General features: G+C 41.2%; 2 protein-coding genes across 2 annotated transcripts in view; one reads left to right on the top strand and one right to left on the bottom strand.

Moving 5' to 3' along the window:
* PSME4 (proteasome activator subunit 4) overlaps window positions 1-3,380 on the bottom strand; it is a 96,050-nt gene extending 92,670 nt beyond the window's left edge. The window contains exon 1 of the mRNA XM_081254249.1: window positions 3,135-3,380. Coding sequence (XP_081110375.1) covers window positions 3,135-3,376 — 242 coding nt within the window. The 5' untranslated portion in view covers window positions 3,377-3,380. The remainder of the gene's footprint in view (window positions 1-3,134) is intronic.
* LOC308627585 (uncharacterized protein) lies at window positions 3,375-11,295 on the top strand (the record flags this gene model as incomplete). The annotated part of the gene is made up of 3 exons (XM_081253888.1): window positions 3,375-3,412; window positions 3,540-3,932; window positions 11,110-11,295. 3 exons carry the CDS (start codon window positions 3,375-3,377, stop codon window positions 11,228-11,230), a joined length of 552 nt encoding a protein of 183 aa, XP_081110014.1. The 3' UTR covers window positions 11,231-11,295.
* Window positions 11,296-21,859: the final 10,564 nt, after the last annotated feature.

Below are 21,859 nucleotides of genomic sequence, written 5' to 3'. Positions count from 1 at the left end.
TCTAAAGCTGAGAGGTTAAGCAAGACCAAGATGATAAGAGTGGCAACACCAGGTACAGATAAACTTCTTCTGACTAGACCTCACTGCCTCTCATGAAAGGTCCAGAAGGACAAGGGAGAAAAAGCGAGCTTCAAGATTACCTTTCTTCAACTCCTTTCATTCTCTACATGGGCCATACCACTTACTTACAGATGCCTTTCACTAAGAGTCCAAGAGCTGTCTTAACTGCTGTTTTTCAAAGACCATTTAGTTTGTGCCTCTCTTCTATAATTTGTTTCCTTGCTTCTTAAAAACTAGTCTCGTGATGTATGATGTCACACAATCTCACTTCAACAGGCAGTACTAATACTTTAAGCTCTCTGTACAAGAGAGCTTGTATTATGTCACAGGGCCAATTTTTAAAGTACACAGAAATAACCTTTCTTCACAGAGATCTGCTAAACAGACCTGCAAGTCTTGAGATAGATTAAAAGATAGTTATAACCATCAAAATGAGATTAAAAGTTAAAAAAAAAAGGTGGGGGGGGGGTTCTTGAGTATCTCCTAAACCAGAACTCTACCCAGTCCTGTGACACCCAGATTAGGGATGTATACTTCTGGTTGGGGATCCAGTCCCAGTGTCTCTGAACAGCATTTACACTCTGGTCTTCTTTAGGAATGCACTTGATCTGTGCAACTATTTCCAGTAGTTTACAAACTTATCAAACAGTCCTTGGAGAAAGATACACATTGGCTTATTTGAGGCTCTACAGAATAAAAAATAAAATCATAAAATACCAGAGCAGGAGTGTTTCTCAGGAATTACTTAGTCCAACTCCCTCATTTCTCTCACAAGTATACTAAAACACATGATTAAAGTAACTTGCCCACAGTCACAGAGCTAGTGGGAAAAATTAGATTTTATTTTCATTACTACTTTCCATTCTTCTACAAAGTACTAAGTATGATCACTACTAAGGTAACTGAGAGCTATCATCACATGTTTTGGCATCATTTAGATGTAAACTTGTGCAACACACACAAGGCTTAAAAACAACAAGCACAACTATAAACAGGTCACCTTAGCATGACTTAGGAGAAAAAATACACCCAAGATCACAACATGTCCCACCAAGTTCAAAATGTCTCATAGCGTAATCCCAAGAATCAGCTTGCAGCATTTAACCACCGTTCCAAAATAAAATTCTATCTGATAGCATTTCTTGCTGGTTACTTAGATATAAATGGTTTGATGTTCATAGGTTATAAATCTGTGTAACTGCAATCTTGCCCTAAACACCAAGGACTGTCTCCACTGTATTTTTAGCCCTTTCTAGGTATAGATACTTATACCTAAAAGCCAAAAATAATAAACCTCCAGGTGTTAATTTGCCAAGCTTAGTTACAATAAAAATGTCAGAAAACAGTGTTTAACTATGCCTGTGTAGATTCTCCATTAATAAATACAAACCAGATATGCATTCACACACTGGTGTATTTATATATTGTGCATCTAAAAGGAGCTGTTTGTGTCCCCCAAAACGGTTATTTTCTGAAAAATCTAATCTAAGTGATTAAAATGAGGAATTACTGGAACTGATAAAGTAACTTATTTTCACTGTGCCCAAGTAACACAAAAACCTAGGAGGCTCACTTGAAAAAACTGTGTGAATTTTAATAATTTATAAAACATTCTTCTGTTTTAACCAAAAGTGGTTCTTCTCCCTGTTGCATTTCTTTTTTCCCAAGTCTCCTACGGATCCTAACACCACAAACTTCTTCAAGCTCTAATCGAGAGGAGAGCTGTTAACCTTGACATAAATATGGTCACTCTTTGAAAAGGGCAAATTAAGCATTTGAGTTTTGCTCTTTAATTAAAAAGGTAATTAGTGCTACCACCAGCGACAACTGGAGATGAGAAATTTGTCAGAGGCTCCCTAATAATTGGCAGATAAGAATCATCCTGTGAGGGAAATGTAGAAAAGACGACTGCATTACAAAACCCTGAGTCATCACCCAGTTCACTCAGCAGATTTGGGTAAACATTAGATAAGTGATTTATGTCTTGTGTGTTCAGCCACCCATACCGACATGCATGAACATACAATGTTACCAGATTTTATGTATAGCCAATCAAACAAGATACTGCAAAATTCTCTTTTAAAGAAGTTCTTCTGACACAGTGAAGATGCCCATCTAGCAAATGTCTCTAACCTTTCCCCCAACTGTACTTTACTCGGTTTCCCCTAATTTCTGTGGCACTGTAGTTTGCAGCCAGTTTATACCAAAAAAAAAAAAAAAAGGTAACAAAAGAATAAAACAACTGAGATTGATTTAGGTAATCTATATTCATCTGAGCAGCTCAAAAATTAACACAAGCCCGATACTAATAACGCCCAGGACAACTTGACAGCTTCCTTCTCTATTTTTCTTAGTATGGCACATTTCCAAAGGAAATGTCATAAAAGGAGCAACATACACTTTCCCGAGGTTCTAAGACTCAACATTCTCAACATTAACGTCTAGTACACAGCCCAAGAATGCGCTGAGGGCTGATTTTAAAAGTCTTTTCAATCAAACCCACAAAGACTGAGAAGGCCCAAAAAAGCAGAACCTAGAAGTTCCCTACGGCCTCCTTCCCATTCAGAAAGTTACTAGACGCGAACTGAGGGATAGGAAGAGGCAGGGACCGTAAGGTAAGAAAAAACTGGAGTCAACACCAGGAAAAGTCAAGAGTTGTTCGCCCAAAGACGAATCCTCTCTGCTCCCTCCCGCCACCGGCAAAGGTCCAAGGAGCACCCCTGGGGGACCGCTCCTCTCTTTCCCTGCGGGTCCAGTGCCCTCACGCTCCCCGGGCCCCGAATGTCGGAAGACAACAACCCGAAACCTTGGAGAGAAGCAGCTGCGAAGGACATAGAGGGCTGGTGAGAACCAGGGAGATCCCGTAAGAAAGTGGCAGGGAGGAAGCTTGAGTGCTTCCCAGGCTTCGGTCGCGACCCTGGGATTACTGCACAGAAACGATCCGCACGAACCGGGACAGAGTTGAGTGTCCAGCGGTCCGGTGCGGACGAAGAGCCTCCCCCCCCCAACCCCCACGGACGCCTTCACACCGAGCCTTTGCCTCCGGCCCATCCTGCAGGCCCCGGAACACTTACGTGGAGAGTTTCCTGGTCCAGAAGAGGCCCCCGGGCCACAGCTCTTGGAGCTGCACTGCCCGGCCCAGGTTGCTTTTGATCTGGGCCAGCTGCAAGTCGGACTCGGCGTCCAGCCGCTCGGCGTAGGGCAGCAGCTTGTTGTAGACGATCTCCTTCTGCGGGACGAAGCCTCGCGGGTCCGGACCGGGGCGCCCGCCCGGCTCCAAGGGATCCCCGCCGCCCGCCCTTTCGGCCGGCTCCATGAGACCAGGACACCCCCCCAACCCCCTCCCACCCTAGCCCTCCCCGGCCCCCACCCCTCTCCGGGCTCCGCCTCCTCCGCGTCGTCGTCGCCCTCGGCCCTATCGCTGAGCCCCCTCCCCTGGCCGGCGTGCTGCTGGCCCCGCGCGATTCCCGGTTCGTTAGCGGCTGCAGCGGCCGCTCCGCCCGCCCCGCACCAGCTCGGCTGGTGACGCTGCAGCCGCCGGGCCCGGAGGTTCCGGAAGAGCCTCAAGTCACTTCCGGGGCGGAGCGGGGCGGGGCGACGACGTCTGAGGAGGCGGCGACGGCGACGGCGACAGCGATCCTGGGTGCAGCGCCTTCCTGCTGTGGGCAGGGCTCGGAGCCCCCACCCCCCAGGTCCCACCGGCCGAGCTCGAGGCTGTCCCACCGGAAACTCGAGGCCGAATTCCAAGCCGTTGTCCTTCCTCGCGTGGGGTCGTGCGCTCCCTGCGTCTGCCCTCGGGAGCGTGTGATCGCCGTGGCCTCGGACCAGGCGCTCCACGTAGTCCCCCATGCCAAGTTCACGGAAAAACCTAGGTACTCTGTCCATCCCACTTGTTGCTGATAGATTTTTTTACTGTGTCCCCTTTAAGCCCCCGTCTTTCTGGCATTCTCCTGGCCGCCCTCATTCCAAAGAAAGGGATTCAACAAATTCATTCAACAAATATTAATTGAACTACTGTTTGTCAGACACTCCTTTTAGGCCCTTGAGATGGAAAATTTAAGAGCACCTGGTTTCTGCCCTCCTTGGACTTAACAGCCACATGGAGCTTTGACTAGGGAATAAGCAATTACAAGACAATACTGCTCTTAATTGCTAGATAAGTACAGGATGCTTTGGGAACACCTAAAGAGGACTTCAAACTGGAGGGGTGGCAGGTAGTTTCCTAGAAATGATGCATAAAGTTGAGCTTAAGAATTGCAAATTTTGTTAGGAAAACAAGAGAGGGGAAGGTATATTTCAGCTGGGGGAGAGCTCAGGCTGCAAGCATGCACTCTAGGAATTCGAAGTTCAGAATGACTGAAGATTGCTTGCAGAGAGAGGGGAGTGAAGAACTGAGACTGAGAAGGACATGCTAGGAAGTTTTTAGAGCTTTATCTTAAAGGCAACAGGAAGCGGAAAAACTAAGCATAGCAGTGGCATGATATAATTTACATTTCTGAAGAATCACTCTGGCTTTGTGTGGAGAATGGATTAGAACAGACAGAATTGGAAACTGGCAGACCCCTTAAGGAGATGTGACATAATGGTGGGCTGCATGTCAGTTGAAATGATTCGAGAGCTGTTTCAGCAAGAATGGCCTGAGCTTGGTAGTTGATTGAGTGTGAAGTGTGAAACAGAGAAGTCAGGATGTCAGATTTCTGGCTTGGGAAACTGAGATAGAGAACACAGCAGAAACAGCTATGGAGGCAGAATGCCTAAGGGATGGGAAAATATTATCATGTATGGATCAGAAGGGCCATCTAAAAATGGATATGGATTAAGCATATAGGTGGATTGGAGGGAATGAGATATAGAGTAGCGTTAAAAAATAAACGGAGGCATATTAAAAATTTTAAGAGTTTATCTGAGCAAAAATTGATAGGAATTGGGCAACACCAAACCAGAAGTGGTTAGGAGCACCAACAGGAGGCAGGGGAAAGCCTTAAAGAAGGTGCAGAAGCAAAGAAAGGAAATTATTTAATTGGCTACAGCTAAAGCCTAGTTAGCTGTTTGTGATTGGTTGTCCTTAGTGTTTAGATTTCATAATCTTGAGGCATTTACACACTTAGACGTTGGTTTGCTTAAGTAGGCCACCAAAGCATTAGAGCCACCTTAATCTAATGGCCTCCTTGTTTAATTAGTTTAACAGTATGAAAAGAATAGGGCCCTGAACCAAACTCTAAAAGAACTCCATATTTAGGGATGGATAAAGAAAGAGAGAGAGCACAAAGAATACTCACAAGAAGCAGTCTGAGAGGTAGGCGTTCTAGAAAAGTGGGCTTTTTTAAAAAGAGTTCTCAGATGGAGGAATTGATTAACTATACCAAAGGTGACTGAGCGGTCAAATGAGATAAGACCAGAGAAGGATTTATTGGAGTTATTGATGAAGCAGATAAGAACAGTTTCAGTGGAGTGTAGGGATGGAAACCAGATTACAGTGACAAAGGATGAGTGGGAAGTAAATAAATAGAGACAGCAAAGGTGGACAACATTTTTTGGCAGTTTGAGTGGGAAGAACAAGAGAAAAATGTTAGCTGAAATGAAAAGAGGAATTTTTGAAGGTGGGATATGTTATTTATTTATTTATTATTTGTGGCTGCGTTGGGTCTTTGTTGCTGTGCGTGGGTTTTCTCTAGTTGTGGTGAGCGGGAGCTACTCTTCATTGAGGTGCGCGGGCTTCTCATTGTGGTGGCTTCTCTTGTGGAGCACGGGCTCTAGGCACACAGGCTTCAGTAGTTGTGTGAAGGTGGGATATGTTTAAATATTGATGAGAAGGCACCAGTGGAGAGAGAGGTTGAAGATATGTGGATGAAGATGACAGAGTGGGAGAGAATATGGAGTCATTGGCCCTTAGCAGTAAACCATACTCTCCTTCCGTTGTCAGAGGAGGAAAGCAGGGGAGAAGAGATGCAAAAGCAGAAAGGTTTGCAGATTAAGTGCCTGGAAGTTGGAGTTCTTTCTGATGGTTTCTTTTCTTTTTTTTTTCCTGTGAAGCAAGAGAATGAGAATGGTGCGAGGACATGATGGATAGGAGATTTGAGGAGATTGGAGAAGGTTTAGAATAGTCTCAAAATTCAGAAAACTGATTAGAGAAACAGAATTGCTTGGCAGTTAAGGCCAGAAGCATGAATTTACCATCACCTGTCTGTACAACTTAGTGACTTTCACCAGTAATGTTTAGCAGCCCAGGATTGTATGATGTACAGGCTGATATGATAGACTGACAAAGAAGCAAGAGAATGTTATGTATGTTAGTGGTAGTGATGGTAGTGGTTTTAGCTACCATTTCCTGAGCACTTCTCTCAGCCTGTGCTTTATCTACGTTATCTCATTGAACAAGTAGAGATCGTGGAGTTGAGAGTATTTGAAAGAGAATGGTTAACATCTAAATTGGTTGAAGTCTAAGAAGAGAGAAGAGGGCTGATAGAGAGTAGAGAGGTCAGGGGACTCAGATCCTGATGAGATACAAGAACAACATGAAAGGATTAGCCTGAGCAAAGGATATGGAACAACAGGAATGTTTAGATTTAAGATTTCAAAGAAGCAGTTCCAGGTGATCTCAGTTTCCTTGCGAATGGTTGTCCGAACTGGAAAAATCGAAAGAATTGTTGGAGCAAAAGGGATGAAGTCTCTTTCTGTTATTCTATATGAAGTTTAATAGCAAACACTATTCATACCTCTTCAGGGGAGAAAGGTGGGAGACCTTAAATTTCTCTGGAAGGCCTAGGCTACTCATCATTAGAGACAGTACCCAAAGTCTGGGGTTAATTTTCTCTCTCAGACCAACTCCCAAGCATTTTTTTAATCTCTTAGCGCTCAGGATACTCTGCCAAAGAATAACAACCCAGTATGCTTTCAGTCAGACCCTGAGGGAGACATTGACTTCTTATCAGACTCCTCTAGGAAACAGACTATAATCACTTTTCTTGGAAGCCCCAGAAAGTGCAATAGCCCATGGAAAATGTTCTGAAGAGAGAGGTTTCTCCTCAAGCTGGAGGAATTGGCAGAGATAATTATCTATCAAATATTTATGTCATTGATATACTTATTGGCCCACTACTTGATAAACCACTTATTAGTAGTGAACAAAAATGACAGGTTGTTAGTTTCATGCCTTCCTCTGCCTTAGTTTTTTCTGTATATGATGTATTTGGGATGGGGGCAGGGTGGGGGAGAGCAGGGAGGTATATTGACAAGTAGATGAATCTCTGTTGTCAGAGCATATTTGGAAGTATTTGAATTATATTAGAATGACTCTAATATAATCAAATATCTAAACTCCTGTTGTGCTGCAGTTATTGAAATCACAAGAATATTGGATCTGAGAAATGAGGATTTTTTTTTCCCTAGTTCCTATATGATTTTTTTTAAATAAATTTATTTATTTTTGTTTGCGTTGGGTCTTCATTGTTGCGCCCGGGCTTTCTCTAGTTGCCGTGAGCGGGGCAGGGGCCTACTCTTCGTTGTGGTGTGTGGGCTTCTCATTGCGGTGGCTTCTCTTGTTGTGGAGCACGGGCTTTAGGCACACAGGCTTCAGTAGTTGTGGATCGCAGGCTCTAGAGCACAGGCTCAGTAGTTGTGGCGCACGGGCTTAGTAGTTGTGGCGCACGGGCTTAGTTGCTCCGCGGCATGTGGGACCTTCCCGGACGAGGGCTCAAACCCGTGTCCCCTGCACTGGTAGGCAGATTCTTAACCACTGGGCCACCAGGGAAGCCCCCCCATATGATTTTTAAGTTTTGAATTTTTCAGCCAAAAACCCTTCTCATCCAGCCATAGTATCCACTTCACCTAGAGTATATTTAGAGCTCAATTTTTAATAAGAAGGAAATCACAGCTAACGGAATGAATTTTTCTGTGATTATTTTATACTTTTTCCCTTTCTTGGGCATTTTGCCATTTCACTACAATGCAGCCAGGTGTAGGCTTCTTTTTATTTATCTTGCAGTAGATTTGTGTTTCTTAAATCGAAGATTCATATCATTCATCAGTCATGCAAAATTTTCAGCTATTTTCACAATTTTTTTGTCCCTCTTCTCTCCTTGTAGAATTCCCATTAGACATATGTTGTACTTTCTCATTCTAGTCTAGATATTTCTTGATATTTTGCAAGTGTTTGTCTCTCTACCTCATTCCAGATAACTTTACCATATCTATTTCTAATTCTTAGAATTCTTAGTTCATTTGTATTGATCTGCTGTTTAACTTGTCCATTGAGCTTCTAATTCCAATGATTATGTTTTTAAGTTTGAAAGTTCTACTAAGTTTTTTTCAAATATCCCTATTCTATTTTTCATTGAGTTTTGTTCTTTACGGTCCCAATGACTTCTTTAATCATTTTAGACATACTTATTTAATTATTTTAGACAATCATATTCTATTATTTCAAATAATGTGCTGTGTGTTTGTTGACTTTTGTTCATGATGGATCCTTCTGTTTTATAACTTTTTATATTGTGAGATCATCTTCACATGGCTTTTTTTTCCCTGTGGACATCCCATGTGACCCAGAGCAATGTCTTTGTTTGCTTGCACCAGATCCACAGAAATATCATAGGTATAGTACTAACCAATATTTATGTTCATTTTTCAGCTAGTGTAAACTTGGATTTCTATCCTATGCAAGTTACAAGCCTGGGAATTCAGTCTATGGAGAGTTGTGTTTTTATGCAATATTTTATCAATACTTCCAACTCCCTTAGGTCTAGGGTTTCAACTTCTATCCTGGAGTAGATATTAAAGCCCAATTCACTTGCTGTTTCCAGATCAAGTAACACTACCACAAAGCTGATGCAGAATTAACTAACACGCTTATCACTCTGGCTTTCCTTTCCTCTTTGTTTCTAGGAGATATTCCTTTTCTGTGTGTGAGCTCATCTATGGTTATCTCTTGCTTTCATGTTTAATGTAGCATTCCTGTGTAAAAGGGTTTCTGCATTAACTCAGTCTGCCATGCTACTGGAACTGGAGACCTTTAAGGAATAAACTTCTAACTCTAAAATATTAGACATCATGGGAGCAAAAGGGAGTGATTATGGGTAATTAAGAGCTTTTTTAGAATCTCATATCACATAAGTGGCCATTGATGATGTCTGTTCATCAAGCTGTAAAAATGATTGATGATGATTAAAAAATAATTTACTTTTTATTATTTGTAAAACACCTATTTGATATTTAAAAGCAGAAGGGGTTTTTCAACACAACTGAAGCTCACTCTTTTTGACAAGCTGTGAATAATGTAGGAGGTCACAGCTTCCCTCATAATCAAATATAGTAAAGAGATGTATTTTTTAACAGTAGTTGAAGAAATTAACAATAGAGTCATTGGAGAGATAATAACTGATGCACAAAGGGGATGTACACTGTTTCCACCTACCCTCAGTTTTTATATGTATAAATAGAACAGGCCTTGTTCATAGGCAGAAAATGGAATTGTCTGCATTAATAATATGAATACCAGCAAGACACTCACATGTTATCAGGTACTTGAAATGCTACCCTTTTCAGTCTTTTACTTTGTACTAAGGAGAATCACTTTTGAAATTTACAGATTCATAAGAGGGATAATATATCAGATCCCTAATTCTCCATAGTGAATTATATATTCATTAATTCAACAAACATTTATTGAGTGCCTCCTGAGTGCCAAGTGTGAGATCATAAGATGGATGACGCAGTACTTGTCCTTAAGGGGGTCACTGTCTAGTGGGGTGACAGACAAGTAAACAGATAAAATTGTAACCAAATGTCATCTGTGGTCTTTCTACCTCTTAAGATCTCTAGAAAAAAGTAATTTAAACTTCCTTCCATAGACTGTGAGAAGTCCAATGCCTCATCCAATAGTTCTGTCAATTTTGGAGGATGGGGGCTTATGTTTTTATGGTCACTTCCAGCTCTAAACTTTCCTTCTGCTAAACTAGTTCTGTTTACAAGGCTTCTGTTGTCCCTGTTCCAGTACCACTTTAACCCAAACATATAACCTGGCTTTTTTCCTTACTTTCCACCATTTCCATAAAATAAACCATTCACACAAGGCTTTGTGTGTGTGTGTGTTTGTGTGTGTGTGTGTTGCTTGTGTCAATAAAATGGAAACAGGTTCAAGGAGACGAAGGAATTTATATGCTAGAAATACAAACAACTTAAAATTTAACATAAAATATTTCCCTAAAAGTTCTATTTCTGTGTGGTCCATGATATTATCGAGCTTACTATCTAATGGGGCGGTCAGACATTAAACAACTCATTCTGTAGGTATTTAATTATACTTTTCTTAGATGCTTTAGTAGAACAAAGGATGCTCTGATTGTATAAAACAGAGGGACCTAGCCTAGACTGGGAGGCCTAGAAAGATTACTTTGAGGAAGTAGTATTAGATGAACGAAGAGTTGGGGAGAAGGATAATAGAAATGATCTGGCTAGGAAAACAGTATGAATGGAGGCTTGAGGTGGGGGAAGAACTTGGCTTGTGAAGCTCAGAAAAGACCAGTGTGCTCAGGGAGAGAAAGTAGGTGTGGCAGATGTGGCTGAGAAGGCAAGCAGAGTTAGATCATATAGTGCCTTGTAAGATGGGTTAAGAATTCTGGAGTTTATCCTAAAAGCTATTTCAGATATACAAATACAGTGCTGCAGGCAGTAACCAAATACTTGGGGGAGCTGAAGGGGTGCTATTAGGATCTTGAAGTCAACTGGATAGGTATACCCCAGGCAGAAACATCAGTATGTGGAAGGCTGTGGAGTTTTCAGTGGGCCCAGTTAGGCCAGGGAGCATTCAGTACAATGAGGTAGGAGCACAGAAAGTGTGGATAATGGCAAGAGAAGAGGCAAGACAGAGAATAGGTAACAAATAGTCATGTATCTATGTATGGTGGTATTGATGGTAGTAATGTTAGCTGGTACCTACCCATAGAGAGTGGGCTGCCTTTCTGGACTCAGAACCTAATTCATTTTATCAGTTGCTGCTTTGTTTTGTAAATTAATCTTTTTCTTTCTTTTTTTTTCTTTTTTGGTGCACAGTGCGGCTTGCAGGATCTTAGTTCCCCGACCGAGGATTGAACCCTGGCCCCTGGCAGTGAGAACGCTGAGTCCTAACCACTGGTCTGCCTGGAATTCCCGTAAATTAATCTTTTTATTTTGAGATAATTGTAGATTCACATGTAGTTGTAGAAATAACACAGAGAGATCTCTTATACTCTTTACCCAGTTTCCCAAAATTGGTATTATTTGTAGTCCAATTTCACAATCAGCATATTTACATTGATACAATCAAGCAAGATAAGAACATTTCCATCACCACAAGGGTCCCTCCCGTTGCCCTTTATGGTCACATTCACTTTCCTGACCCCTCCCATGTCCCTAATACCTGGAAAATTACTAATCTGTTCTTTATATAATTTTATCATTTCCAGACGGTTATATAAATGGAATCATACAGGATGTAACTTTGTGGGTTTGGCTCTTTTCTCTCACCATAATTCCATAAAGATTCATCCAAGTTGTTGCGTGTACCAATAGTTTGTTCCCTTTTATTGCTGAATAGCATTCCATGGTATAGATGTACCGTAGTTTATTTAGCCATTCACCGTTGAAGGACATCTGGGTTGTTTTTGCCTATTCCAAATAAAGCTGCTATGAACTTTCATCTACAGGTTTTTGTGTGAACATAAGTTTTAATTTCTCTGGGATAAATGCCCAGGAGTGCAATTGCTGGGTCATGCTGTGTTGCATGTTTAGTTTTTTATTTATTTTTTTTTTTTAATTTTTTTTTGCATGTTTAGTTTTAAAACTAAAAAATTACCGAACTGTTTTCCAGAATAGCTGCACCATATTACATTCTCACCAGCAATATATGAGTAAACCAGTTTCTCTGCATCCTTTCTAACATTTGGTGTTGTTACTGTTTATTTTAACCATTCTGATTAGTGTGAATGATATCTCATTGTGGATTTCGTTTGCATTTTCCTTATGGCTAATGTTGTTAATCATGTTTTCATGTGCTCATGTGCTTATGAGCTACCTGCATGTCTTCTTTAGTGAAATCTCCACTCATGTTTTTTGCCTGCTTTCTAATTGGATTGCTTGGTTTTTTACTGTTGAGTTTTGAGCATTCTTTATGTATTCCAGTTGCTACTCCTTCGTCAGATATGTGGCTTGCAAATATTTTCTCCTTGTTTGTAGCTTGTCTTTTCATCCTCTTAATAGGATCTTTTGCAGCGTAAAAGTTTTTAATTTTGATGAGGTCCAATTTGTCAATTTTTCCTTTCATGGGTCAAACTTCTGGTGTCAAATCTAAGAACTCTGCCTAGTCCTAGAGTCAAAGATTTTTTTTTCTAAAAGTTTTATAGTTTTATGTTTTGCATTTAAGTCCATGATCCATTTTGAATTAACTTTTGTGTGAGGTGTGACATTTAGGTCAAAGTTAATATTTTTGCCTATGAATGTCCAATTAATTCAGTTTTAAATAACACCACTTGAAGGCCACCAAGAACCCAGTCATTTCATTTCATAGTCTTTACTCAAACATGCTGTGGAGGGCTTCCCTGGTGGCGCAGTGGTTGAGAGTCCGCCTGCAGATGCAGGAGACACGGGTTTGTGCCCCGATCCGGGAAGATCCCACCTGCCGCGGAGCGGCTGGGCCCGTGAGCCATGGCCGCTGAGCCTGCGCGTCCGGAGTCTGGGCTCCGCAACGGGAGAGGCCACAACGGTGAGAGGCCCACGTATCGCAAAAAAAAAAAAAAAAAAAAACATGCTGTGAAAGGCACATACTGGCACCGTCCACTCTTGTTTGTGATCCACTGTGAGCCAATACTTGTATGAAAAGACATATCTCTCAAGAAAAAAGAGAAAATTTTATGGACGTTTTTTTTTTTTTAATTTATTTTTGTCTGCGTTGGGTCTTTGTTGCTGCACACAGGCTTTCTCTAGTTGCGGCGAACAGGGACTACTCTTCGTTGCAGTGTGCAGGCTTCTCATTGCAGTGGCTTCTTTTCTTGTGGAGCACGAGCTCTAGGCATGCGGGCTTCAGTAGTTGTAGCACTCGGGCTCAGTAGTTGTCACTTGCGGGCTCTAGAGCACAGGCTCAGTAGTTGTGGCACGCAGACTCAGTAGTTGTGCCTCGCAGGCTTAGTTGCTCCGCAGCACGTGGGATCTTCCTGGACCAGGGCTTGAACCCGTGTCCCCTGGATTGGCAGGTGGATTCTTAACCACTGTGCCACCAGGGAAGTATGGACAGTTCTTAAGTCCATAATTAGTAATACAAAGAATACGTTTGACTAATTCTGCTAGAATATGGTCCTGCTAAAAATACACCGAATTTACTTTATTCAGAACACTTAAAGTAGTGGGCATCTGAAATTGTCTTTGACTACTCAGCATCTGAACCCAGTTGCTGGATTTGGGAAATTCCCCGTTGTGTAGGTCTGGGTGAGAAGTAAGCTCCTACCTCTAACTTCAAAAGCCTAAGGAGTCACCCTCTAATCACTCCCCTGACGATCTTGTGATCCAGGTTTGGTCACCAGGTACTTTGAATCTTGAGCAAGTAATGCCAAGATGAGGGGATGATGGATGATACTGGATCTGTGGTAGCTATGGCATAGGCAGTCTGGCATTTGTGGCTGTGTTATCAGGAGCAGTGGTTGCCTACAGTGTCTACTGTGTCAAATAGAAGATATGGTGTACATTGGTGGGGGCAGCAGCATCTTAATCAGACTGTTTCACTACCCTGACTCCCTTGATTCTAACCTCTTGTCTGATAATGTTTCTTATAATTTCTCATCAAGTCTATGAGTTACCTGATACTTTCCAATAAATTTACCTTCAATTTAAGTTAGCCAGAGATGGTTACTGACAATAAAGAACCCTCGCTGATACTTTTAGCAAATGAGACTAAGGCAGGGGTCTCCCACCCCCAGAGTTTCTGATTCAGTAGGTGTAAAGTGGGGCCTGAGAATTTGCACTCTAACAAATTCCCAGATGATGCTGATGGTCAAATGACCACACAATCTTCATCAAGTTTGGTGTGATTTTATTTTTCTCTCAAACTCCTGCTGATTAGTGTTTCATTGTTTGAATATACCGCAATGTTCTTATCCATTCATCTGATGATGGACATTTCAGTTATTTCCAGTTTCTGGCTATTACAAAGAAATCTGCTGTGAATGTTCATATACAAGTCTTTGTATGGACATATATTTCCTTTCCTTTGGGGTAAATACCTGGGAGTTGAATGGCTAGATCATATGGAAGGTATATGTATAACTTTTTAAGAAACTGCAAGCTGTTTTCCAATGTAGTTATGCCATTTTACATTTTTGCCAACAGTGTATGATCAGTCTTTTTAACTTTAGCCTTTCTAGTAGGTATGTAGTAACGTCTCATTGTGCTTCCAATTTGCATTTTCCTAATGACTAATAGTGATGAGCATCTTTTTGAGTGCTAATTTAGCATCCATATATCTTTTTTGGTGAAGCATCTATTAAAATATTTTGTCCCCATTTGGGGGCCTCGTTTTCTCATTATTGAGTTTTGAGAGTTCTCTGTATATTCTGGGGATAAATCCTGTACCGTATACGTGATTTGCAAATCTTTTCTCCCAGTCTGTGGCCCTTTTTTTCCTTCATTTTCTTCATAGGCAGAGAATCATTTTTGCAAAAATTATCAACAGTCTCATCAATTTTCCTAATGACCTCCCTTAACTGTTTGATATTCAAATGATTCCTTCTGGAAACACATTCCTTTTCTATTTTCTCTGCTTCTACTGGTATGATTGTAGAGCCTCAGTTGCCAACAGCATTGTATGTGATTTGAAGAATTCTCTAATATCACTTTCATAAACTTCATGAAATCTTGTACCTATTGCAAAATCTGTGGTTAATTCTTTTTGATTCATATGATTTGGATTTGTTTGGTAGATATTTTTGGATGTTTACCATAATCTCAAAGTTCAAACCAATGAGGATGTCAACTGAAGGGCCACTGAATGAGATAGAGTGGGGAAAATAAGCACTAGTGTTTTGTATGGAAAAATATTTAAGTAGGGGCTCATTTTATAAATGATCAAGTTCATTAGAGAACATTTTAGTGTTATATGACTTTTGCTTCCATATACCAGCACAGATTTGTGTAACAAATATTCAAAAACAAGGCCCTGAAAGAAAAGACCCCTTCCTCTCTTAATATTTTGTCTCATATCTTGATCCCCTCTTCCCCCCTCATTCTGCTCCAGGTTCTCTGACCTTCTCTCATTTCCTTGATCAAGCCAAGCTTTTTCACAATGCAAGAGCACCTACTCTTTCTTCTAATCTAATAAGTGGGCCAAGAATTTAGATTTACTCTAAGTGCAGTAGAAATCAATAAACAAGTTTTTAATCAGGAAAATAACATCATTTGATTTAAACTTTCCAAGGATGTCTCTGACTCTGAATAGAGTTAGATTATTCACAGATAAGAATGGGAATAAGAAGATGAATTAGGAGGCTATTTCAGCAGTCCAGTGAGAGATGATGATGGCTTGTATCAGGGTGAGAAAATGGTCAGATTTGAGAAATATCAATATTTTGGAGGTAGAACTAATGAGATTTGGTGACAGAATGTGGTGTGAGAGAAAGGAAAGAGTCACAGATGACTCAAAATTTCTGCCTTTGGTAATAGCATGTATGGTAGGGTCATTCATTAAGATGGGAAAAACAGAGGATAGGACCAGGTTTGAGAAAAATCAATCATGAGTTCCATGCTGGCCATTTAAGTTTGCCTCCAAGATCTTATATGAAGATTCAAGCAGGCTTTTGGATATCAGTTTCTAGAGTTAGTGGCAGGAACTAGGCTGGAGCTATAAATTTGGAAGTAGTTAGCATATACATGATATTATATTTAATGTTAAGAGACCAAATAAGATCACCTAGAAAATAGTATAGATAGAAAAGAGAGTAAAACCTTGTGGCTCCAAGTGGGACAGAGCAAGAGAAACCAGTTGAGCCTGAGAAAAGGAAAAACCCATGTGTGATATTTCTGCCCAGGAAAGCCCATTAGAGAGTCAGTATCCAAGATTTTTATTGGGGTTTGGTCATATAGGCACCCTCTACTTATAAAATTCCAGATTCCCAGAAGGAAAGCAGGTGTTCAGCATAAACCACATTGTTTATACAGTGTAGGCACAGTGAGCCATCATTTTTCACTTAGAGAACAATGGAAACACTCCTCAAAATGAAGCTCCCAATTGCTAGCAAAAGGCCAACCTTGCAAGCCCCTTCAAAAGCTAGCAGTCTCAGGGCTGCTATGTTAACTTTTTTCTGTACAGAACGGCATCACAGAAGCTAAGAGGAGAATGTTTCTAGGGAGAGATGCTGCTAAAGACTTCAGTAAGGTAAGGACCAAAGTGGCCAGTGGAGCTGGCAATATAGAGGTCATTTTTGACCTTGACACACACAATTTCGGAGGCATGCTAGGACAAGGAAGCTGGAGGGGGGAGGATTCAAGAGTGACTTTTTGGTGGAGTGGAAACAGCATGTAGAGACAAGATATTTCAAAAAGTTTTCCATGAGGGGAAGCAAAAGAAAGAAAGCTAGCTTAAAGAAAACACAAGTTGGGCTTCCCTGGTGGCGCAGTGGTTGAGAGTCCGCCTGCTGATGCAGGGGACGTGGGTTCGTGCCCCGGCCTGGGAAGATCCCACATGCCGTGGAGCGGCTGGGCCTGTGAGCCATGGCCAATGAGCCTGCGCGTCCGGAGCTTGTGCTCCACGATGGGAGAGGCCACAACAGTGAGAGGACTGCGTACCACAAAAAATAATAATAAGACACAAGCAAAAAAGTTTTTTCACAGATGAAAGGTACTCGTACATGTTTGTTTGAGATCAAAATAATTCATTAGAAAGGGAGAGATGATGATATGGAGAGAGAGAGAGATTAGGTCCAGAGCAGGAGTGAAATGATGGGAGGAGATCCTTCAGTGAAATGGGAGGGAAGGAGGAGAAAATTTTGTACAGGTGCAGGTAGAATAATAGATTGAGAATCAGAAGATGAGCAACTTCTGATGGCTTCTGTTTTCTCAGAGAAGTATGAGGCAATGTCCTCATTTGAAAGTACAGGCTTGTGGAAAAGATGTGAAAGGTGTGAGGTTAAAGTAGAAAGTTGGGGATTTGTAGAGGAAGGAGGAAAACAATTTGGGAAAGAATGTAGAAGTTGGGAAGGGGGCAGGAGAGAGGTTATGCTAGGGGTTAGGGAGGACTCTAGAATTATATTTTAAATGTTTTATTAATGAAAAGCAATAAATTGAATTTATATCATTGAAATGTTTCAACCTCTACCAAGATCTAGTTCAAAAGGAAACTATTGTATTAGGTAGTAGTTAAAAATAAGAATGAAATGATCAGGCCTTCAACCAAATAGTTCTTATTTATTAATCTAAAACTACTTTAGTGTAACAGTTTCATTCCTAAATTACCAGTGAACAACTAAAACTCAGTGACTGACTAATCTCCCCCAGGCTCACACAAAGTATACCTCTAACATAATGCTATGACTTCCCCCATCAAACAAAACAGGAAGAATGGGTACGTTTAGCTGATAGTGTTAGATGGTCTGTCATGTAGAGTTTCCATTACATTCTGAATATCAAGTTGGTGAATTATGTAGAAGTTATTTATATATATATATGTATTTTTCAACACTGCCATTACAAGAGTGTCTTTTCACTTTCACAGAAGTGTGTCATGAACACAAGACATAAAGTATATTCATAAGAAGCTTCAAGAGGATTGACATATACACACTACTATATATAAAATAGATTAATAAAAATCTACTGTATAGCACAGGGAACTCTACTCAATACTCTGTAATGACCTATATGGGAATAGAATCTAAAAAAGAGTGGATATATGTATATGTATAACTGATTCACTTTGCTGTAGAGCAGAAACTAACACAACATTGTAAATCAACTATACTCCAATAAAAATTAATTAATAAAAAGAAGTTTCAAGAATCTTTGCTATAATATGTCCTTTTAAGGGCATATTATAGTGCATATATTGACTCTCATATTTGTTGAACCCCAGCTGCTGCACTTGTCTCAGAGAACTACTCTGTTCCTCCCATTTATCCTATTGTTACTTACAGTTGTGAGATGAAAATTTTCTCTTTAAAATAAATTGGCTTCTCTAAATAAAGAAATGTGCAAATAGCTACTTTAGTCACTCATTTAATCTCAGGTTAAATCAGAAAAAAGATTTCAGTATGTAAAAAACTCATTTAAGCCTGCAGTGACCTTGGTGTTTTTCTCAATACATAAACCATTATTATCACATTTCTCATTTTTCTAGCTCATAAAATAATTAAACTCAGAATCTGCCTTTCCTAGACACAGTTAATTCAGGGCTATAATTTTTACTTGTATGAATTTTATAATGTGTAACTCTGCATTTATTTCCAAAGTATTTTTATATTAATTGGGGAGTGGGGCATAACACTTTGAGAGATAAAGGGGGAAGGAGAATTGAGTAGGGAAAGCCTTCAGACCTGGATGCTGATCTGACACTTGTGAAAGAAAAGTGGAGAGGAAACAGCGTTGGACAGGGAGAGCAACAGACTTTGATGCAGACCTAACAAAGTCTCAGTCAACCCAATGGGGAGCTCCAGAGCAAAGATTGCCTGATAGAGAAGTTCTGCACTTGGTAGAAATGGTGAGGTCTAGTAACACTGCTATGCTCAGTCATTGGTGGGTTGCTGCACTGAGAAGATGATGACCTCAGATTGAATGTTGCTGTGGTAGGTCCCAAAGGTGCTGCAGCTGAAAGCTATTAGCTAACTGCATTCTTCCAGCTGAAGGGAGATCCAAGCAATGCATCTTCACGCCTGCTACACCAGCTGCGCCCCTTTTGCTAATGTTGCTCTCCTCAAACAGTTCAGTTCTGTAGTTCAAAAGGTCAGATCATGGGTTGTTGCACAGTCTCCAACTCTCCTCCTTTTGGCCAGTCCCTCATTTCTCAATTAAGCACTCTTAGCAGATTGATCTTACTAAGAGACCATTTTTATCCTATCAGTCTTTTGCTCAAAACTATTCAGTGTCTCTCTATTTTTAACAAAATTAAGCCCAGACTCTTTAGCCTGGTACTCAAGGCTAACACAAGATTGGCCCCAACCTACCATTCTGTTTTTTTTTTTTTTTTGGTGGTCCGTGGGCCTCTCACTGTTGTGGCCTCTCCCGTTGTAGAGCACGGGCTCCGGACACGCAGGCCCAGCGGCCATGGCTCACGGCCCCAGCCGCTCCGCGGTGTGTGGGATATTCCCGGACCAGGGCACGAACCTGTGTCCCCTGCATCGGCAGGCGGACTCTCAACCACTGCGCCACCAGGGAAGCCCTACCATTCTGTTTTTATCTAACTTTGTGTCCTCTCTAGTCATTCCATGGGGGGCCTACTTGGGATCTCCCCAGAATTTCATTTATATTTACCTATTTCTTGTTGCTCACATAATACTTTCTATTCCATTTGACACACCATTCTCCCTTCTATCTGCCTATCAAAACCCAGTTCATCTTTCAAGGCCCAGTTTACACTCCCTGTCCAACAGAAAGCAGTGTCTGACCCTTCCTTGGAAACAGTTCAATATGTCTCCCACTTATTCATATTCTTCCTTATTTTATTACTTATGTTTTAATGTTAGTATGTCTCTTTCCACCTATACTGTCATTTCCTTTGGGATAAAGGAGCATAATGTTGGTTTTTACTCTGCAAGTAGTTCGCGATTGAATGAAAAGAGAGACGAATGAGGGAATATAGATAGATGGTAAGAAGCCACTACAGAAATGCGAACAATAAAAGAGAGACAGAACATTAGAGTGATATAGAAAAATACACTGGAAAGTGAAAGAATACTCTGTGTGACTGTTTTGTGGGAATGGATGACCCTGTTTCTTAGGTATAAACCAGGGCAGAATTCTTTACCCAAGATACAAAGATCTTTAGGCTATTGTTGATGGGCTTTGGGGGAGCTTGCTGATCAAAAACTCTGAAATTTATAAAAATTTGTATACATGTGTATGGAACTTTTCTGGGAGTAGGATCCACAGCTTTTATCTGTTTTGATTTTCAGAGGGGTCATAAAAAAATTTAAAACCACTTGACTAGGGTTTGGGGCCATGGTAGGAGAGAGGTCAAACAGGATTGAGTGTGATTTGGCAAGTAGGAGATCATTGGTAATCTTAAAAAAAAAGTTTCTAAAGAGTGAAGAAGGCAAAAGCCAGATTCCCTGGAATTAAGGAGTGAGTGGGTGATGAGGAAGTGGAGGTAGCATACATAGCTTTTCCTTCCAGAAATGTATCAGCGAATGAGAAGGGAGATCTATGATAATTTGAGGAACAGGAGGATCAGGGGAAGGTGTTTTTGAAGGGGATAGGAGATACTTGAGCATATCTACAGAGGAAGAGGTGAAAAGGGAATAAATATTAGAGGAAGTAGGTGGGGAAGTGTCTTGGTAGTCTGGGTTTATGCTGTGGCAGCAGTCCCTGAAGAATAGTTACTCAAAACATAAAAGTTTATTTCTTGCTAATGCAAACTCTACTGTAGGTTGCTGTCCTCCATGCCGAGACCCACTGATCCAGGTTACTTCAATCTTTGGGCTTCATGCCCATGACCAGAGGAGAAGAGAAAGGCAAGAGAGTGATACAGAGGGATCTCGCTGCCACTACTGCAAAGTGACACCTGTTACTTCTACTCATGTTTCACTAGCCAGAACTAGTTGCATGGTCACACGTAATGCCGGGGGCGGGGGGGGGCGGGAATGTAGAAGAAATAGGAAAAGGGATTTAGTGAGCATATAATTATCTTTGCTACATGAAGGGATCAAGAAAAAAGCAAAAGGGATTCTGGGAAGGTGGAAATGGCATAGTTTTTGAATATCCCCATATCTTCCTACAAAAACAGGCCAAGTTGGGTAGCAAAACCTAAACCCCACACACATCAAAAACAAGTTTATGTAGCAAGCTATAAGCTCCCACATATACACATCATGATAGCAACAGGATTCACATGAGGGAGGAAGCAGAAGGAGCCAAAACAAAACAAAACATCAAATTACCAAAAGATGCCCTGAAAGAAGGAGTCCCACTTGGTGTATAAAGCTTAGAGAGTTCATTTGAGGGTAGAAGTCAAAACTGATGAGAAGCTTTGTGGACTCCATTTCTCAGGTGACAAAGGGAACCATGAGAAGATCAGATGGTGCTAGAATGGTCTAGGCCCTATGGGATGGTACGAGAATGGTCTAGGCTATACACACTCAAAACCAAACTGAGGGCTTCCCTGGTGGCGCAGTGGTTGAGAATCCGCCTGCCAATGCAGGGGACACGGGTTCGAGCCCTGGTCTGGGAATATCCCACATGCTGCGGAGCAACTGGGCCCGTGAGCCACAACTACTGAGCCTGCGCGTCTGGAGCCTGTGCTCCGCAACAAGAGAGGCCGCGACAGTGAGAGGCCCGTGCACCGCGATGAAGAGTGGCCCCCGCTCGCCGCAACTAGAGAAAGCCTTCACACAGAAACGAAGACCCAACACAGCCAAAAATAATAAAAAAAAAAAAAAAAAAAAAAAACCAAACTGAACTTCCTTCCAGGACCAAGACCTGCACGAGAGAGAAGCTGCTAGGACAGGACTTAAAGCAGGCCACATTTTATAACTACCACAAATAGTATTAATTATAGAAACTCCAAATCTGAAAATTCATCCCTTCATCTATTTCCATACTAATTATATTCAGTAATATTATCCAGTCTTATATA

Source organism: Mesoplodon bidens (genome assembly GCF_964165515.1).
Source record: "Mesoplodon bidens genome assembly, chromosome: 14".
NCBI lineage: Eukaryota > Metazoa > Chordata > Mammalia > Artiodactyla > Ziphiidae > Mesoplodon > Mesoplodon bidens.
The sequence above is the reverse complement of the archived record's forward strand: the minus strand, read 5'-3'. Positions and strand labels throughout refer to the sequence as shown.